Below are 19366 nucleotides of genomic sequence, written 5' to 3' on the forward strand. Positions count from 1 at the left end.
ATATTGAACCAACCCTGCATCCCTGGGATGAAGCCTACTTGATCCTGGTGGATGATCGTTTTGATGTGAAGAAACATATTTTCATATCACATATGCTGGATCAGTCCAGTGGAAAGGATTTTCCTATCCTCACCCCCACATAACTCTTCTTTATCATAGGATTAAGGGACTAGCAACCAATGGGATAATAGAGTCCATGATTGGTGGGGAAGGGTAGAGTGTGATTGGAGCTGAGCTGAGTAAAGCAGAGCTCTTCCTGTCTACTATTTCTCAATGTTAGAGGCCACTTATGCTGGTGTTGCCAAGCAGGAGGCTGGGCATTGGACCTACCTGCGTCAGCTGCAGTTGAGGAGTGAGTCCAAGGATTGAGCTCAGAGAAGTGTAGTTGCCAATCACTTCTTCATCTCAAGCAGATGTTTGGCATGGAGTGTGCCACCCTTTAACCAAGAAAGGCTAGTGAGCATAATTTCCCCTTGTAGACACTGTGGGATTTTGGAAGGGAAGGGCATAGGAGCATGCAATTTTTAAATCTATGAGAATGTGTTTGGCTTAGAGGAAGAGGATTCCTGTAGACAGAAAGGTTGACCTAGTGGGAACCTATGATAGTTCCAAGGTTCAGTGCTTGGTTTTAGGGAATATGAGTGGTTTGGGGGACATGACTCTTTCCTGCCAGATCCTGCCCTGTGGCAAGGCTTTGTGCTGTGTGCCACGTTGTGTGCCCGGCTCATGCGGCTCGGCCTGGGCTGTGGCAGGAGCGAAGATGCCACTGCCTGTGCCCTGGAGCGCCGCCATCCTGGTCTGCGGGTGTCGCGGAAACTGAAAATGGCCTTTGAGCTATGCTACGTCTATAATGGGAAGCATCACAGTTCGATATTTCTGTTATGGGTGCCTTTTTATATCTGCTACCTGGACAGTTCTGCTTTTCATTTATTTTAACTTCAGTGAAGTGACTCAGCACCTTAGGAATGTGCCCATCGGGGGGGTCTGAGCCCCACGGGCCATTTTCCAAAAAAATTCTACCCACGTTTCACTCGAGATCCAGGTCGATCCATAGTTCAAAGCAAACAGAATCAACGATTTGATGAATAATCACATTGAAGATCCAGATAAAGGCCTCTCAAAATCTTCACCTGAACTAGGTATGTTTTTCAATGAATGTGATCAGGAATTGAGAGACCTGGACTACCAGAAACACATCTTTAATATGCTTATTAGTAACAGCTTGGGATACCACAGAGATGTGCCAGACACCAGGAATGCGGAGTGTAGGGGGAAGTCCTACCCGAGTGACTTGCCAACTGCTAGCATCTGTTTCTACAATGAAGCCTTTTCTGTCTTATTGTGGACTGTGCAGTGTTGTGGACTGCACACTGGCCCACCTTCTTCATGAGATCATCCTTGTGGATGACAGCAGTGACTTTGATGATTTAAAAGGAGAATTAGATGAGTATATCCAAAGATACCTGCCTGCAAAAGTCAAGGTCATAAGAAATATGAAGCGTGATAGATTGATCCGAGGAAGAATGATTGGAGCAGCCCACGCTACAGAAGTCCTGGTGTTCATGGACAGCCACTGTGAAGTGAATGTGATGTTACAGCCCCTGCTGGCCATCATCCTTGAGGACCCACCCATACACAGTTGTGTGCCCCGTGATTGACATCATTAGTGCAGACACACTCGCTTATAGCTCATCCACAGTAGTTTGGGGAGGTCTCAACTGGGGGCTGCACTTTAAGTGGGATCTAGCTATCTGAGCTGGGAGATGCTCGCGGTGCCATGACCCCAATAAGGTCTCCTACAATGGCTGGAGGATTTGTTTACCATGAGCAGACAGTATTTCAATGATCTTGGACAGTATGACAGTGTCATGGATATCTGGGGAGGAGAAAATCTGGAAATCTCATTTCGGACCTGGATGTATGGCTGCAAGCTCTTCATCATCCCTTGCTCAAGACTAGGACACATTTTCCGAAAAAGGCAACCATATGGCTCTCCTCAAGGCCAGGACACCATGTCATACAACTCCCTGAGACTGGTACATGCCTGGCTAGATGAGTACAAGCTTTACCACTTGCAGACCAACAAGTGCCTGGTGGCCCAGGGTTGCTCCAGCCAGAAAGGAGGCCTAGTGCTGCTTAAGGCCTGTGACTACGGAGACCCAACTCAGGTCTGGATTTATAATGAAGAGCATGAATTGATTTTAAACAACCTCCTTTGCCTTGACATGTCAGAAACTCGCTCATCAGATCCACCCCGACTCATGAAGTGCCATGGGGCAGGAGGATCCCAGCAGTGGACCTTTGGGAAGAACATCGGGCTTTACCAAGTGTCTGTTGGGCAGTGCCTAAGAGTTGTGAACATGATGGATCAGAAGGGCTACATTGGTATGGCAATATTCGATGGCTCCTCTTGTCAACAGTGGAGCCTAGAGGGTTAAAGGTGGGCCCTGGCTGGAGACAACATAATTCACCTGGTTTTGTCACACCTGCCATAAATCAAGATGCTTTATGAAGGATGTTGCTGACTGCAATAGGCAAGAACCTTGGTGGAAGGTGACCATCTCAGGAGCTTCACTGTAATTTGGGTTATTTCAGAGCTGTGTTATGGGATTCTTGTTTATCCAGGGAAAACAGACAATAATTCTGAAGAGTTGGGTCTACACAGTATAAACCTAGGAAGTAGGTATTTCTATTCATATTTATGTTTCTCGTATTCTCCCTTGGAGATGGCATGGTTTTAGTCTAATCAGGAACTTGTCACAATTTCCTTTAATAAAATACTTCATAAGAGATTCTTTTCTACTTCTATCATGTTTAATGTTCCAAATAGATTTTAAAAACTGGTTGAGTGCATATTACTTTTAGCTTCAGAAGATATCATGTATATTTAAGAGGCATTTAATTATTATAAATTATTTGATGACTTAATTATTTTGATGTCTACATTAAGTAAAGGATCTTTTTGATCATTAAAAAAAGAAAAAGAAGAAGTTCAGGATTTCAAATCTGTTGGTTGTTGTTCAGCTAGAATTCCTAAGGTAAACTGTACAGTCTGTTGATATTCTGCTGTCTGTTGGCAGGTGGCTGTACAGATGTACAGATGGCTGCTCTCGGATCACAGATGAGCAACCCTAACCAGAAAATTTGGAATCCAGACATTACAAAATTTGAAACCTTTTGAATATTCTGCTGATGAGCCAAAGTTTTCTTGTTTTAGAACATTTTAGATTTTCATGTTTGGTGTCCAATTTGTATTATATTTAATTAAGAGAAAAATATTTTCATATCACTTATCTTGGATCAGTCCAGTGGATAACTCCTTGCCTATATTATAATGTCAAGTTAACATGCTGCATATTTATTCTTTGATGAAGAAGAAAATTTACTTTTTAGCCAGCCAGTGGGGGTGCAAACCTTAAATCCCAGCATTTGGGTTGGTGGATGCAAAGTGAGTTTAAGGGCAGGCTGATCTACATAGGAGTTCTAGGTCAGCCAGGGTCATAGGGAGACCCTGTTTCAACAAAACAAAACAAATTTACTTTTTAATTTTTTTTTATATTCCAGAAAATCAAAAGAAGAATATGACCAGGAGGAAGAAAGGAAACGAAAAAAGCAGGTGCTTATGGGATGTAAATGCAGCAGAAATGCATCTCACTGCCATCGCCACTTGCTAAGTCTACACTTGTCTTTTACTGTTAACATCTAAGCTTCTGTAGAACTCCTCAGAGTAGTCAGAGAGTTTATATTTAAATTTTTATCCTTTTAACTTTTGGTCTGTGCAGGCTCTGTATGTGTCTTGTGTGCATGTATGAGCACACATGCCTGTATCTGCATGTGTGTGTGTGTATGTGTGTTTTGATGTCAAATGACCTCTTCAGTCTTTCTCTACATTACATTGAGGCATGGTCTCTTGCTGAACCCAGATCCTGTTTGTTGGGGGAATCCAGCTTCCATCTTTTATTCAGGGATTGAAGGTTAGCTACCATGCAAATCTGCCTTATATGTATATGTGCTGTTTTGGGGATGAGAGCTCTAGTCCTCATGCTGTGTGGCAAGAACTAACCCCTGGGCAGTCTTCCCAGTCCATTTTAACAAGTTTACTTGTTTTTTTTTTTTTTTTTATAATTTCCCCCATGTATGTACTGTACTTTGGTCATTTTCAGCTCGTTATCTTCTTTGACCCCTCCCTCTAAGCCCCTTCTTCCTAACAAGCTCCCCTACTCTCCTGAGTTTAATTAGGACTGCTTACATGAGCATTGGTATGAGGTTACTTTCTGCATCACGGGCTCCTACACCAGTGGGGACAATGACACCCAGCAGTCATCAACTGCTAGTAGCTCCTCACTCAGGGCGAGGTCCTCATGAGCCTTTCACTTTTGCATGCTGGAATATTGATTTGTTCTTGTGCAAGGCTTGAATAGATGACCACAGCTGCTGAGAGCTCCTGCGTGCAGTAGTCTAGAAGACAGTTTCACAGCCCTCCTTCCCATCCTCCAGTTCTTACATTTTGAGCCTTGGGATAGGGTTGGCAGTATGATATAGGTATCCTGTTTCAGGCTGAACACTGAATAGTCACTTATTCTCAGTACTAGGACTGGCCATATGCGTCTATATTAAGTACTGTCCATTTGCCGAATGAACTCCAGGGCATGAGAGATTGCTCAGTGGTAAGAACACTTGCTCCTCTGACAGACTTTCCAAGTTCAGTACCTAGCACCATTCGTGGCTCATAACTAAGACTCCAGTTTTAGGGGATCTTTTCTAGCATCCTTTTCTGGCCTCCATGGATACCAGGCATAGACACAGTATACATACATACATGCAGGCAAAATGCTTATACATGTAAAATAAAGATAAATGCTTAGTAAACAAAACAAAAACCAAAAACACTTTTGTGGCCGAGAGCAGCACTAATCAGTGCTGTATTTGACAGCTTGTCCATTTTAGTGGGAAGATACTAGTAGGTTCCCCAGCCCAGGACCTCCCCTGCTGTGGGCTTTTGATGAAGTTTATTGTACCAGGCATGAATTCCCTCCTGTAGAGTGGGCTAAGATCCAACCAGAACAGTCATGCCTCTGTTTCACCAGATTGCTTATCTTGACTGGCAGGTCAGTATTGCAGAGATCACATCTGGGTAAGAAAATGATACGTTTATTTTTGTTTTTTGAGACAGGGTCTTAATATGTAGTCCTAAACAGCACTTAAGTCTGTATGCCCCTGCCTCCCAAGTGCTGGGATTAAAGGTGTTTACCACCATGTCTGGCTCAATACATACTTTCTTACAAGAATATACTTTATACATTCTTACAAAGTAATTACTGATGCTGGGGATGTAGCTCAGTGATAGAGATACTAAATATTATGTGTCTTGAGGTTAATCCCTAGCCTTTTTCCCACATCCAAATCCAGAATTCTATTAGTTTAAATTTGTTCACTTTATAGTAGTTGAGCAATATACTGGTTACATTTCATAGTAAAGGCCCAGAGTATCATGTCAAAAAATGGTAATATCATTCATATACTACACTAGAGAATTCTGTATAAAGTTCATTGTAGCCCTCCTCTAGAGCTTGTCTTTATTACTATTCTATTGCTGTGAGCAGACAACCATGACTAAGGCAACTTATAAAAGAAAACATTTAATTGGGGCTTTGTTTACGGTCTCAGAGGGTGAGTCCATGATCATCATAGAGGGGAGCATGGCAGCAGGCAGGCAGATTGGCATAGTGCCTGAGCAGAAGCTGAACTTAAATCTTATTCATAGGCAGCAGGCAAGGAACAAGACTGGGCCTGGTGTGAGCTTTCAAAACCCCAAAGCCTACCCCGAGTGACACCTCCTCTAGTAAAGCCATCAAATGGGAACCAAGCATTCAAACATAAGAGCCTATGGGGGCCATTATTATTCAAACCACCACAAAGCCTCCACTACTCTTTGGAGTTCTGATTTATCTATGTTCACCCTAACAAAGAAAAATAAATCCTGTAGTATCCTGTATGCAAAGAAAATTAAGAGAATTTTACTTTCCCTTTATTATATTGAAATAACAGGCATAGCTTTCAGCATAGGCTTCTTTATGAAGCAGCATCACAGTGCTTGGTCTATATGCTTCTGTAAGTGTCTATTCTGTCCAAGGATAGGTTAAGTATGAGTCTAGTAAAGGAGAATGTGCTCCTACCTTCTGGCCCTCTGCCTCTAATATTCTCCCCATTTCTCTGAAGAGAAAAGGAAACCCAACACAAACTACTGAAAAGTCATTTCCTTTTTCTCTGGCCTCTTAAAACCATGATACATCCTTGTATACCACACTGTCTTACAGAAACCTGCCTTACCCCACTGTACCTGATGTAGAGAGAATGGATGCTTTAGGATGTTAAGAGATTTATGTACTTATTTTGAGTACTATTTTTAGTAAATAGATGAAGAAAATACCTGGAATATTAATGATTTTTAAATGTAAAATTGTACAAGGAAAATGAATGTAAAATTATGAGAACATGATTTTAACTTTCATTTTATATGCAAATATTGTTTCTTGAATATCACACTTTAGGACTGCACAATTGTTTTCATTTGAGAACTTTTATTATGAAATTTAAAAGCATGAAAATACATATGCTGACATAATGAAGCCCAGTTATCTGTCACTCAGTAACCAGATTCAGAAATCTGTGAGCCACCTAGAAAGCTAAACAGGATTTTGTTTTCTTCTATTTTTAATGAAAAAAGAATTACAATTTCCAAGATGAAATTATTTCATTAATACTTCTCTTCCATTTTGGTAATGGAAATAAATGAACTTGTGGCTTTGTAAACCACAAAGTTCATGGCAAATTTTATTTAGGAAAAATTGTAAACCAGTGGTTTTATTTCTCTTACTGTATATTTTGGTGGCTTGCTTTGAGTCACATGATGACTACCTAGTTCCTTCTAAATACAAAATTCTACTGCTATTAGTACTATATAACTTGAAACAGGATATTACTTGCCTCAAAAAATAGGTATAGGGGTGGAGAGATGTTTCATCAGTAAAGAGTACTTGTTCTTCTAGAGGACCCAAATTCAATTTGTACCACCCATACAGTCATCTGAATTTTCAGTTCCAAGGAGTTTGATGCTCTCTTCTGATCTCTATGGGCACTAGACACACATGTAGTATATATAACACACACATAGGAAAAGTGGACATAAAAATAAATGTAAAAAAAAAAATAAAAAAGTAGGATCTATAGAATGTTAACATCTTTAAAATGGGAAAATAGAATCTGTTCATTATCTAGTTCAGTGATAGTCATGTTTTAAATAACATTTTTGGATCTTTTAACTACTGAATTGGTCAACATTAATTTTTTTCCATTTTAAATTGTGTTATGGAATCCTGAAGTCATCAGAGGCTAAAATGGAAGAACTGCCAGTATACACTAGCGAAGCTGCAAAACTGAATAACTCCCAAGGGGATGGTGAACACTTTGTACAGCCACCCTCAGGTAAGCTTGAGGTGTACAGCACACTTAACACCTATACAGAGAATGCTATGCTCCAGAAGGTGGTTTTTTGTACTTAAAAGTTCTTTCCAAGTTTTGTTTGTATTTAGGAAGTACAGAGCTTGAAGTAACTGTCATTTCCATATTTCTAAGTGAAGCTTGGAATCCTGAGAGTAACAAACAGTTTTTGTACAATGTCAATAGCATATTATGTGCTGGAAGCTCAACCTGGTGGGATAATACTAAAAATTACTTTAAAAATTACTCTAGGGTAGAACTAGAAAATAAGAGGCAGCCATTTTTCTAGGTGTTTAGTTAGAAATTATGTATGTCGCTGGGCAGTGGTGGCACATGTCTTTAATCCCAGCACTTGGGAAGCAGAGGCAGGTGGATTTCTGAGACCAGGCCAGCCTGGTCTACAGAGTGAGTTCCAGGACAGCCAGGGCTATACAGAGAAACCCTGTCTCGAAAAACTGAAAAAAAAAAAAAAAAAAAAAAAAAAAAAGAGAAATTATGTATGTAAAGGAAATGCTAGCAGATGAGCTTGTTCAATATGTATACATCTGCTTAGAATAGTTTGATTTGAATATTGGACTTCAACAGAAGTGAATCATGAATTCATTTCACTTTGTCATGGGTTTCTATGGTTTTAAATGCCTTCTCAAGTGAAAAGATAACAAATGTGAGGTAGATGTTATGCTCCTTTTTTTTAAAATCTAAATTAGAAATTCAAGAATGTGACTTTACAAGATTTCTGTGATCTTAAATGGTGAAATTATGACTTCTGACCCCAAATACTATTTTCTTCTACACTGGCTGGTCTTGAACTCAGATCCACCCGCCTTAGCTTGGTGAGGTGCTGGGATTAAAGGCACAGGCCACCACACCTGGCTTTTTAAATTGTAGAGACATTTGTGAAAGTTCCCCTCTGATCTCAGTTTTCTTACAATATTCTTGGTTTTGAAGGAACTGTAATCATAGTTTAAATTTGCCAGGAATATGGAACAGGTTTAACAGATATAAATGGTTTATAAAGTTCCTTTCTGTGCTTTTATTATATCTGTTCTAAAGTAGAAATGAGTTCATTTGAATCATATATGTATCACTTCCTGCTTAAGATATTTTCTGTGCTTTAATGTGTGACCCAGGTTTAATTTTGTGTTTATACAGACTTCCATGTACTGTTTAGAGCTTGTGTCTGATATAATTTGAATAAACTTGCTCCATAGTGCCTCAGTGAAAATTTTAGTATGACCACGGTAACACATATCTGTGGAGGCAAGGCGATCCTGGATCATGACAAGTTTGGGCACCATGACAGCTGGGCCTGAAAAATAAACAACCAGATGTGGTGGTGTACTCTAACCCAGCACTCGCCAGGCAGAGTGAGAGCAGTCCCTCAGAGTTTGAGGCCAGTGGGGTCTACATTGTGAGTTCCAGGCCAGGCAAGGTTACATCTCAATCCTGCCTCTAAATAAATAAAAACAAGACAAAATTTCATCACAGACCACCTAAAATATACCAAAAGCAAAATATATCAAAAGCAAAACAAATAGCAAATAATTTCAAAAGTAGTTCTTATTTTTTCAGTACTTTGTAAAACTGGTGTATCTGATGTTCTGCAGATCACTTCATGTAAAGTAATGGCACCTTAGTGAGGAGTCCCAATTTAAAAGAATCAAGATGTTTGACTTGCATTTTGCCTTTTTGTTTATGTCTTCCCTTGCATCCTACTAAAATTAATAGATTTGTTCTCTGATGGAGTTGCCAGAGATGGGTTGATTATTTTATTAGGCTTTGTCACCCATTCTTTAAAAACCAGGAAAGCTAAACTTGTTTTGACTTCACATACGTTCCTTTTCTAGGTTTGTGAGCATGTATGTCCACAAGCCTGGGTGTGTAAGTGCTTGAGTTGAGAAGACATGCTTACCTGCAAGAGCACATTCTCTAGTTCTGTGGTTCCATGAGTACTTACAGTAAAATAATCTCTAAGAATGGCCATTTTAACTTAATTTGAATATTAGCAACAACATTATTTAAATAGGTTCTTTGGCCCTCTGCCTGCAACGGTTTTCTCCAGTCTCTTTGCAGTGCAGCCAATCTGTTCTCTTTGTGTGCAGCAGTGGTCCTTGTCAAGTTTCTTTTCTGGTTTTACACATCTGGCAGGATTAATCTTTTGAGGTGTGTATCATGGTCTTCCTTCATGATTTTACTTATTTGTATCATTTTAAGTCTTTCCATGTCTCACTGTTTCCTTTTGCAGACCATGTAGTTAAATTAAAAATGTTTTTACATTTTATTTTTTGGTGTGCATGTGTGGCTTATGTATGTCTGTGTGCACACATGTGAGTGCTCATTCATGCCTGCACATGTAGAAGACAGAGGATGAGGTCAAGTGTCTTCCTCTGTTGCTTCTCACTTTGAGGCAGTGTCTCTTAGGCCAGCAAGCTCCTGAGATCCATTTGTCTCTGTGGTTGATGTCTTCAGCAAAGCTTTGTTTTTTAAATGTGTGGTGGATCCAAAATAGGGTTTTCATGGCTCACAGCAAGAACTTTCTTCACTAAACCATCTCCTAAGCCCCAGGCCCTTAAAAATGATTTACTTGTGTGTGTTTGAGAGAGAGTGCTGTGTATGTGTGTGTGTGTGAGAGAGCTCTGTGTATGTGTATATGTGCCACTGTCCACTGTGTGCACGTGGGCAGAGTAAGTTGCAGGAGATCATCATGCTGAGTGGCCAGAGACTTAACTGTGTCCTTTTGCCAGTCTTCTTTAATCACCTAATTTTCCAATAGAAGCAATTAGACTGTTTTTGTTTTTGTTTTTTTTTTAGTTTTTTTGAGACAGGGTTTTTCTGTGTAGCCCTGGCTGTCCTCGAACTCAGAAATCCACCTGCCTCTGCCTCCCAAGTGCTGGGATTAAAGGCGTGTGCCATCACGCCCGGCTGCAATTAGACTGTTAATCATACCTGTGGCACAGATCTCACAGTACTGAATGCTTATACATGCTTTGAAGGTTCTGCTTGCTTTAGAAATGTTACATTTTCTTAGTGCATTAGTAGTTACTTTTAGTATGTTATTACAACCAAGCTATTGCTGTCGACACCTTATGTAAAAGAAAATCTGTTTTAAAGTAGTTCTTCAAGTGTACAGTCGCATACTTAGAAACAAGCTTGGAAACCAAAGATGTTATTTGTAAGGGATCAGTGTGCTGTTTGAATTATGAAGTACCTAGTATTACATATTAGTGTGGTTCTTTTATCTCAATTATAAGAATTATAAGTTATAATATCTTAATTGGTCTCATTGTTTACCACTAGAAGTTAAAGTGCATTTTGCTAATCAGTCAGTACAACCCTTGGCAAGAAAGATGGAGTTGCTGCCTGAAACTTCCTCCCTCACACAAAAAGGTTTGAAGATACCTGGCTTAGAGCATGCAAGCATGGAAGGACCAATAGCAGTAAGTGAAAGCTAATTTACTATGAGCAAGGCACTTGGAACCATGCAAAGTCATACACTTGTCTTTGTTATGATCTTGGAACTTAGAACTGATTCACTAGATGTCTTATATGAATGAATATAGATAATCCCTTCTCTTATCTGAACCAGAATTTGTCAGCACTTGGGACAGAAGAGTTACGTCAACGAGAGCATTATCTCAAGCAGAAGAGAGATAAGCTGATGTCCATGAGAAAGGATATGAGGGCAAAGCAGATCCAGAATACTGAGCAAAAAGGAAAGCCTGCCAGGGAGGCAGAGGTACGGCTAGTTTTGGTGTATCAAGTATGAAGACCATGGGAAGAGGTTCTTGTTTGTGCAAGAAAGCCTCCAATGAATTTTGTTTAGTTGATGTACTCAAATTAACCATGAGCTAGTCCAACAACTAAAGTCTTTTCTCAGGGGAGTTTAGGTGAGAGTTTTGTGAGGTAGAAAGAATTATTTCATTATACATTTTTATTGACTTCCCTTGCTGAGTTCCTTAGGTTAGTATGTGTGTCTTACTTCAGCCATCTGAAATGTTGTCTGTCCATACCCCATCCATCACCTTCTCAACACTTCTCCAGGAAAAGATTCAAGAAACTTGAAGTAACTTGGCTGTTGACTTTTAGCTTTACTGAACATGTCCTTAATCTTTGTTGTTTTGAAATATGTTGAGAATTTTAGACATTTGAAGGTAATTGTAGCTTTTTTTTTTTTTCAAGGAAATGACAGAGAAGCCAGAAATGACAGCAGAGGAGAAACAAACATTACTAAAGAGGCGATTGCTTGCAGAGAAACTTAAAGAAGAAGTCATTAATAAGTAATATGAAAAATTAGCAAAACAGAAGCCCAAATTTTCTTAAAAATAAATTATTTAATCCTTAAACAAAGACTATTAGTTTCAAGCAAATACTTGCTTTTCTAAATGCAACTGTGAACTGATTACTATTATTTTAAACAGGTAAAGGGCAAGAGGGAAAGCAATTTAACAAACGTCTGCAGAAACCCAGGTATGGTGGTGCATGCCTATAATCCTAGCACCCAGGATGCTGAAGTAGAAGGCTCAGGAACTTCCTGGTCCTCTCCAGTGTCAGAGCAAATTGGAGGCCAGCCTAGCTTACATGAGTCTGTCTCAAATAACCACAATAAATACATTTAAAAATAAAACAAAATTTTGGATGTTTTCTCTTCAAAGAAATTAGTTGATAGTGCATGCATTCATTCATTCTTATGTAGACACCGTTTGTGCTAAGTATGATACACACCAAAATGTATAGCAGTCGAGGTATGATACTGACAGGGTTCCTGCTTTCATGGGGCTACCAATGGCTCAGAGAGCAGTGTTAGAAGGGAAAAGTGCAGTGGGAACATGGAAGGTGGCTGCATAGAGAAGTGAGGTATACAGTAGTTTAGGAAGCACATGCTGAACATGTGTGACTAGGAGGAGGGTTAGCACAGGAAAAGTGATAGTGGGTTTGGTAGTATAGAGCCTTACAGGAAATGTAGAAACTTACTTTCATTTCTAAAGATGTGGTTGCAAGGCAGACAGCTGTGTTAGTGTAGTTTTGGATTTATCAGGTATGAAACAAAAATTGGACATGGTAACAGAGTTTTATATTTGAAGCAGGATATTTGGAAAATAAATGTGAGAAATGTAGGAAATGATTACCTTTTCTACAAAAGTTGTTACAAGAACAGACAAAAGGATCCCCTGACTGAACCTGCTGAGGAAAATGCTACCATAGGGCCCTTATAAAACATCAAACCAGGCTTAGCAGCAAGCTCCTTTACCCACTTAGTGATCTTGCCAGCCTCAACTGGGATTTTTCTAAAATTTCATCTTATCTGTTTGAATGTAAAATTATACTTTAAGTTCCAACCTTCCACCTGGAGAAAAACCAGTGATTAAAACACATGAATCTGTTTCACATAACTTTTTATTAAAAATAGTTTTTTATTAGGTACATGTTTACAGATATTTTTAGGACCTAAGGCATACAAATGTGTGCTCTGGCTTGAACTAGCTGAGTGGAGATAATGCTGTAAGCACCCCAGCCTGCATGAGGGTCGTCACTCAGGACAGCAGCTATTGTGGAATCTTCCTAGTTGTGCCTTCCAAGGATCCTTTCATCATGTGGGTGAGCATATGAATTACACAACTGTTGCCCTTGGACTTTAAGAAAACATTCATATTTCTGTTGTAAGAAACACTTCCCATAATAATGTCTTAAAAGTTTGAAGTTCCTCAGAAAGGAAAATTAAAGGAATTCTTTATATGGTACAGTACTTTAGTTACATAACAAGAGTTAACAGAACAGTTTATATATAGGTCAGGGCTGCTTAGATTCTAAGCACTAAAGATGGTAGAGGCTTCATAAAACTTGCTTGAAAGAATGCCTACTCATACAGTAACTTATTGATGTTGAATGTATCCCAGTTCACTTGTGATACAAGATGAATGCTTGTTGTTTGTGCACCTTTGTTTAGAGGTGAGAATGGCTTTATGCTGTTAGATTTGCTCAAGGTTTACCTCTTGTGATATTTAAAGTATGATTGAGTCTTGCATTTAAGACTTTCTGACCTAGTGGCTTATAACAAACCTTTATGGATTTTATAAGCCTTTAAAAGACAATGTAAACTGGACATATCTCAAAAATAGTTCACTTATTCACTTATTTTACAACAAAACAAACAGAAGCCTCAATCATGGAATTATAGGGTCACATTTTAATTCCTGAATTTTACAGTTTAGCAGTAATATCACCACATGTATACAAATGGTGTAAAACAAGTACAGTGGTATTTTTAATACAAAATAAACATCTGTTTTATGGAAAAACTATACTTCGTATCTACACAGACAGCCCATCTTTTCCAAACAATAGCCAAAATTAAAATTAACTCCAAAATCTCCAACACAGGAAACTGCTTTTAAGCTATTCCAGGAAAAATGGACCCATAACATATTATAGAGCTGATCTAAAGACTGGAGCTGGAATTACTATTTTTAGATCTTTTTCTCCTCAATGCATTAAATTGTAGTTTGGGGTCATTTTTCTCATCTCAGCAATGATCTTAGATCATAGATGAGCAAACTAACATTAAAATATTTACAATTAACTTTTTGTTCTAAAAAATAAAAGCTCTTAATAGCTTGTCTTAATTATTTTAAGTTCATTTACGTACATGGAATGTGCTTTTTAAATCTCTTAAAAAAGCAGCTTTCACATTACCCTCTTGTCTGTGGAAAAGCTTCTCAGGCTACATGTGACTCTGATAGTTAAGTAACTTCTAGACTCGAATGACTTGTAGACAGTAAGTGCCACGTTACTCAGCACCACTCTTTGTTGGTCTTATATATTCATCAGCAGCTTTTAGAACACCCAGACCTAACTGTACTGAGGAAGCAGAAAGTGACTATTGGAAAACCCCCGTTCTAGCCTCTCCCAGGTTGGTGGAAGAGGACCATTTCAGAACATTGCTGCTGATTTCTTGGCTGCTGTTACCTCTAAAAATGCTGACTTTAAGTTCTATAAGAATACTATCCATTTGGAACCCAGCTTTCTTTCTTTTTTCTTTTCAATGTATTAGAAGTTCTTGGTATAGAGAAATTGGTATGTGCTGTTACCTAGGGTGTATGTCCTACCTATCAAATACCAAAGGCTAACTTTTGTGAAATCTTTAAAGAAATGGTCCCAACAACATAAGTTCATTTCTGATGATGGTTCAATTTGTTTTACATAAAAATGTCTTAAAAAAAAAAAGGCAACTGATTAAAACAACATGGCCAGCACCACTATAAAGCAATGTTATTGGGTACTGAAGTCTCATAATTTTCTCTAGGTTGGACCCTGGGAACAATCCTGCATTAAATCAACCCTTATTCCCCCAAATCTGAGACTTTTCTTTCTGGGAAGCTTTCACCCAGATTCTAATTTTCATTCTTCTTTTTTGGACAGCCCCAAAGGCAAACCCTTTAAGTACTAGGAATTAAGTTCTTGGGAAGCCTGGTTCTTACACAACTACACTTTCCTACCTGGCAACCGAGAGTCTCTGCTACTCCGTGTATTAAGTTCCATAAGAAAGCTTTCCCATTCAGACTTGAGCTCAGTGAGCAGCTGCAGCATTTTTAGTAAGACCATGTGTTGGGAGTCCCCCAGCAAGTGTTCTATGAGCCCAGGCGAGGTCTTTTTCTGGGGGATGATTCTTCCTCCTCATCTTCCTCTTCATCATCTGGATAGTCTACCAAGCCTACCAAACTTCCCTATTGAAGAATGAAAAACATTTTTACACAAAGGAAAATAAAAATAGATTAGCATGAAAATAGCGTGGTACAAAATCATCACTAAGATATTTGAAGCCATTTTTCTAAATAGCATATCTGAGATTAAGACAGGATATTGAATTTCAGAAAGGAATTACTTAAATTATGATCCATTTACTGAGTACTACTACTGGCAGTCTCACCCTTAGCTCTTCTGTTGTTTCTTCAGTTTTTAATAAAATGTCACTAGGAAAAGACTTCTCCCCCTCAACTTCAAACAGTAGGACCAACACTACCTGGAAGATGGAATATGTAACACTAACCATTTCTCTCATGTCTTCTGAGAAGTCTCTAGTTTTTACATGAATATTTCATTATAAAGTATACACTATTTTTTTCATTCTACCTTTAAAGAATAATTTAAATGGCTGAAGATAGATAATAAAAACAAGAAATGGTTTGTAAAAGCTAGTACTTAAAAATCCTAGGAAAGCTTTGGGAACTCTGCAGAAAAGGGCAGGTATCCTCAGGACTGACTCATTTGAACCAATTCTATGAAGTTTATGAATGCCTTACAAAAAGGTTTAGTTCAAACCTTTTGTACCTGAAGTAGCTAAATAAATACAATCTCAGTAACTTGTCTTTTATACCTGATTGGCTCCATATGAAAACAAATACCTGCAATAACAATGAAAGAATGAGCAAAACACTGTAATCTATCAGAAATGGACTGAGCATCTATAAGTAGTTGTATGAACTAAAGAAGGGATATATTTGGAAAAGTCCTAATTCTTGTTTGCTAAATCATACATGTTAAGTTGAAATCAGAAATAGGCTTAAGTGTTAGGACAAACTGAGCCCACTGTCTGATTTCAGTTTTCAAAGCTGTTATGTTCTGTATAGAAGAATCTGCAGTGACTAAAGCAGTTTGAAGTCTGATAATACATTTTCTTTACTGTCTCCTTAAATTATCAAAAATGAAAGTAAATTGAAAAGATACAGATCTATAAGGAAAATGAGAAGGAAAATAGAAGATGAAAGCTGGAAGAGAGCAAGAATGGAATATATGCTAGTGGATAAAGAAATGTGAATGAGACTGATTTATCCAGACACAACAGGCAGTAAAGACATCAAAATACTGAGGAAAAGAGAAAACAAGCTGGCAAAACAGACATGGGACTCCCCATTGCCAGGAAATCCTCATTCCTGTCATCATGAAATGATAAACGATATGAATTTCAAAAGGGAAAAGGCTGGCGCTTAGGGAGTTGGAACTGAACAGCTACTGCTCTATAGCCCCAGGCCTTCACTCGGACCACAGAGCCTATACTTCCCAGATGTAACACATTAGTTATAAAATTAACACCATGGTGAGGCCAAGGGAGGATACTGGTGGGAGTAGGTGGGGTCCTAGAAGTGAGTGGGAAGGAATGAAGCATAAACTGATCTGTCTAAATCAAGTCACGGCTTTAAATCCACAGTTAAGTCACCCTCTGCACCCTCAGTGTTCCTAGTGTCACAACATTATATATATTAAATGTTTTTAAGATTTATTTATGTATGCAAGTACACTGTTGCTCTCTTTAGACACACTAGATAGGGCATGGGATCCCATTACAGATGTGAGCCACCATGTGGGTGCTGGGAATTGAACTCAGGACCTCTGGAAGAGCAGTCATCGCTCTTAACCGCTGAGCCATCTCTCCAGCCCCACAACATTATATATTATCCCTCCTAATTCTGTAACATCATCTTCCTCCCCAGAAAAGTCCCTAACCTTTCTTTCCCCATACCTCTCTGCCTTTCCCCATAACTCTCTCTTTCTGAGGCAAGCACTGATCTACTTGCTGTCCGCTCCCCTCCACTGCTGAAGGAGCTATTTCTTCTTATCAGTTCATGTTACACACACTGTGGACTGCTAATCTACTTCATAATATACACCACTCTTTTACTCCTTTCCTGCTACTAGCATTGTTTGCCTAATTCACAAGTTGACAGGCAGTTGTGTGGTCCCACCTTTTGCCATTATGAATAATGTTTACAATAATGACGTACTACTTTTTGAGTCAATACATGTTTCAATGTTTCTCTGAGACAGGATTGATGTGTAAGCCATGCTGGTCTTGAACTTACAATCCAATCTCAGCCTTCAGAATGCTGGCCATGTACAGCTTCTTTCAATTTTCCTAAGTGTATACACAGGAATGAAAGTGCTTGCTGTGTCATATAGTTAATGTGTTTAACCTTGGAAGGGAGTAGGAACTGGGTCTAATAGGTTGTGTTCCAAAAATGCTATTTCATGTTAATTCCCCATAAGCAATGAATATGGATTGTAATTTCTCCGTATCCTAGCCAACATTTGTCTATTAAAAATATTACAGCTATTCTAGTAGGTGTGAACTGTTCTGAGTTATTTTAAAAATCTTTTGTGTATGAGTATGAGCATGTCTGCCATGGGTCATGTGCAGTCTTGGGTAGGAGAGCAGAGGACAACCTTGAGTGTTGGTCCTCATATTCTAGTTTGTTTTAAGTCAGAGACTCTGTGGCTTGCAAATTTGTGGGGATTCTCATGGCTCCTCCCATCTTGCAGTATGAGTGCTGGGATTATAGACACAAGCCCCTTATGTGGGTTCCTGGGCTCTGAACTTAGATCTTCATGCTTTCTCAGCAAGTGCTTCACCCATGGAACCATCTCTTTAGCTCTTTGCTATGGTTCTGATTTGTGTTTGTCTGAGTAATGATGTCAAACATTTTATGTGCTTATTTAGGCTATAATATTTAGTTTCTTTGGAGAAATGTCTGTGTATGTCCTTTGGGTTTGATATTACTCATAGTAATACTTCTTCATATGCTATGGACCCTACTTGTTAGAGAGTTTGCAAAACAGGACCCCATGTTGTGGTTTATTTATTTATTTTTTAATTTTATACTAGTATCATTTCTGATCACCATGCTATATAGTTTTTTTTATTTTATATGCATGGGTGGTTTGCCTACATGTGTTGTGTGTTTGTGTGAGGGTGTCAAATACTCGGGAACTGGAGTTATAGTCAGTTGTGAGTTGCCACGTGGTTGCTGGGAAATGAACCTGGGTCTTGTGGAAGCGCAGTCAGTGCTCTTAGCTACTGAGCTATCCCTCTAGCCCTGAAAAGAATTTTCATTATTGAATTATCTGATACTTTTTTTTGAAATCTGTTCCCCTACCTGCAAATTCCTAAGAACTTCAGGACTCATGATACTTCTGCCTTGCAGCCTCCTGAAGAGCATGAACTGCAGAAAGCAGGTAATTGTACCCGGCTTTTGTTATATATTTTCTTGTTTTGACACAAGAACTTGTAGATGACAACTAACTATGCAGCACAGACTCTCAACTGCTGGAATTGCAGGAATATGCAACCCACGCTGGCTAGTCCCCCCCCCTTTAATATATGAAAATTCAATGACCACCATAAAGATCAAACCAAATGACTAAATTAACTATAGAAGAGGATTTTTTTTCCCTCTCTGCAAGAGTAAATTATAACCAAGTGTAGTTTCAGGCACACAAGGACTTTTTACTCTTTAATAGGAGATTATATAGTAGTAATTTTGGTTATTTCACTAAATGTGCTAAACAATATATTACAACCATGGTTAAATAATAGCAATTACAACAATATCCTGACTTGTTCATGATTAAGTAGGAATATCCCTAATATTTCTTAAATATAAAACTAACTTGTGGTGTTAGACAAGTAGTGTGCTAAGAAATTATTCATTTGTTCCTATTTTATTGAGCATTTGTATTTGGAAATAGGGTATAATGCACATTGTTTACAGACTTACACATAGATCTGAGGTGATGTATGTAAAGTTCACATTGCTGTGATGCTTATAACTGCAACAAACTGTGGTCATTTTCAATAATAGGCTCATATATAGCTAAATAAAATGGCCAACAGTGCTTTAATAAAAGTCCTAACAAAAGAAAAAAATGTTTATCCTAAAATTTACATAATATTCAAGATAAACCTCACATGTTTGCATGCAATGTTGGGAGTCAGGTTCAGATGACAATACAAGTTTCATTCTTTGAAACTTTTATCTAAATCACCTTCAGCACACACAAAGAAGTTTTACAGAGAGACAAGGCAGGGTTTGTGTGG

The 19366-nt window shown here is 38.6% G+C and overlaps 2 protein-coding genes and 1 pseudogene across 4 annotated transcripts in view; 2 read left to right on the forward strand and 1 right to left on the reverse strand.

Moving 5' to 3' along the window:
• Nucleotides 1-12129, forward strand: part of Cfap36 (cilia and flagella associated protein 36) — a 35172-nt gene extending 23043 nt beyond the window's left edge. The window contains exons 6-11 of one of the 2 annotated variants that reach the window (XM_031339860.1): nt 3565-3616; nt 7383-7485; nt 10798-10937; nt 11087-11236; nt 11680-11777; nt 11919-12129. In XM_031339860.1, coding sequence (XP_031195720.1) covers nt 3565-3616; nt 7383-7485; nt 10798-10937; nt 11087-11236; nt 11680-11777; nt 11919-11922 — 547 coding nt within the window. In that variant the 3' untranslated portion in view covers nt 11923-12129. Of the gene's footprint in view, nt 1-3564; nt 3617-7382; nt 7486-10797; nt 10938-11086; nt 11237-11679; nt 11851-11918 lie in introns of those variants that run through there. The other variant, XM_031339859.1, reaches the window with a different exon arrangement.
• Nucleotides 276-2541, forward strand: LOC116069313 (annotated as a pseudogene).
• Nucleotides 12130-12878: 749 nt separating the features above from the next.
• The window catches only part of Ppp4r3b (protein phosphatase 4 regulatory subunit 3B), a 48372-nt gene continuing 41884 nt past the window's right edge, over nt 12879-19366 (reverse strand). For both annotated transcript variants that reach the window (XM_031339856.1, XM_031339855.1), the window contains exon 16: nt 12879-15221. In XM_031339856.1, the coding sequence (XP_031195716.1) occupies nt 15126-15221 (96 nt within the window). In that variant the 3' untranslated portion in view covers nt 12879-15125. The remainder of the gene's footprint in view (nt 15222-19366) is intronic.

This window comes from Mastomys coucha, unplaced genomic scaffold (assembly GCF_008632895.1).
Source record: "Mastomys coucha isolate ucsf_1 unplaced genomic scaffold, UCSF_Mcou_1 pScaffold22, whole genome shotgun sequence".
Taxonomy (NCBI): domain Eukaryota; kingdom Metazoa; phylum Chordata; class Mammalia; order Rodentia; family Muridae; genus Mastomys; species Mastomys coucha.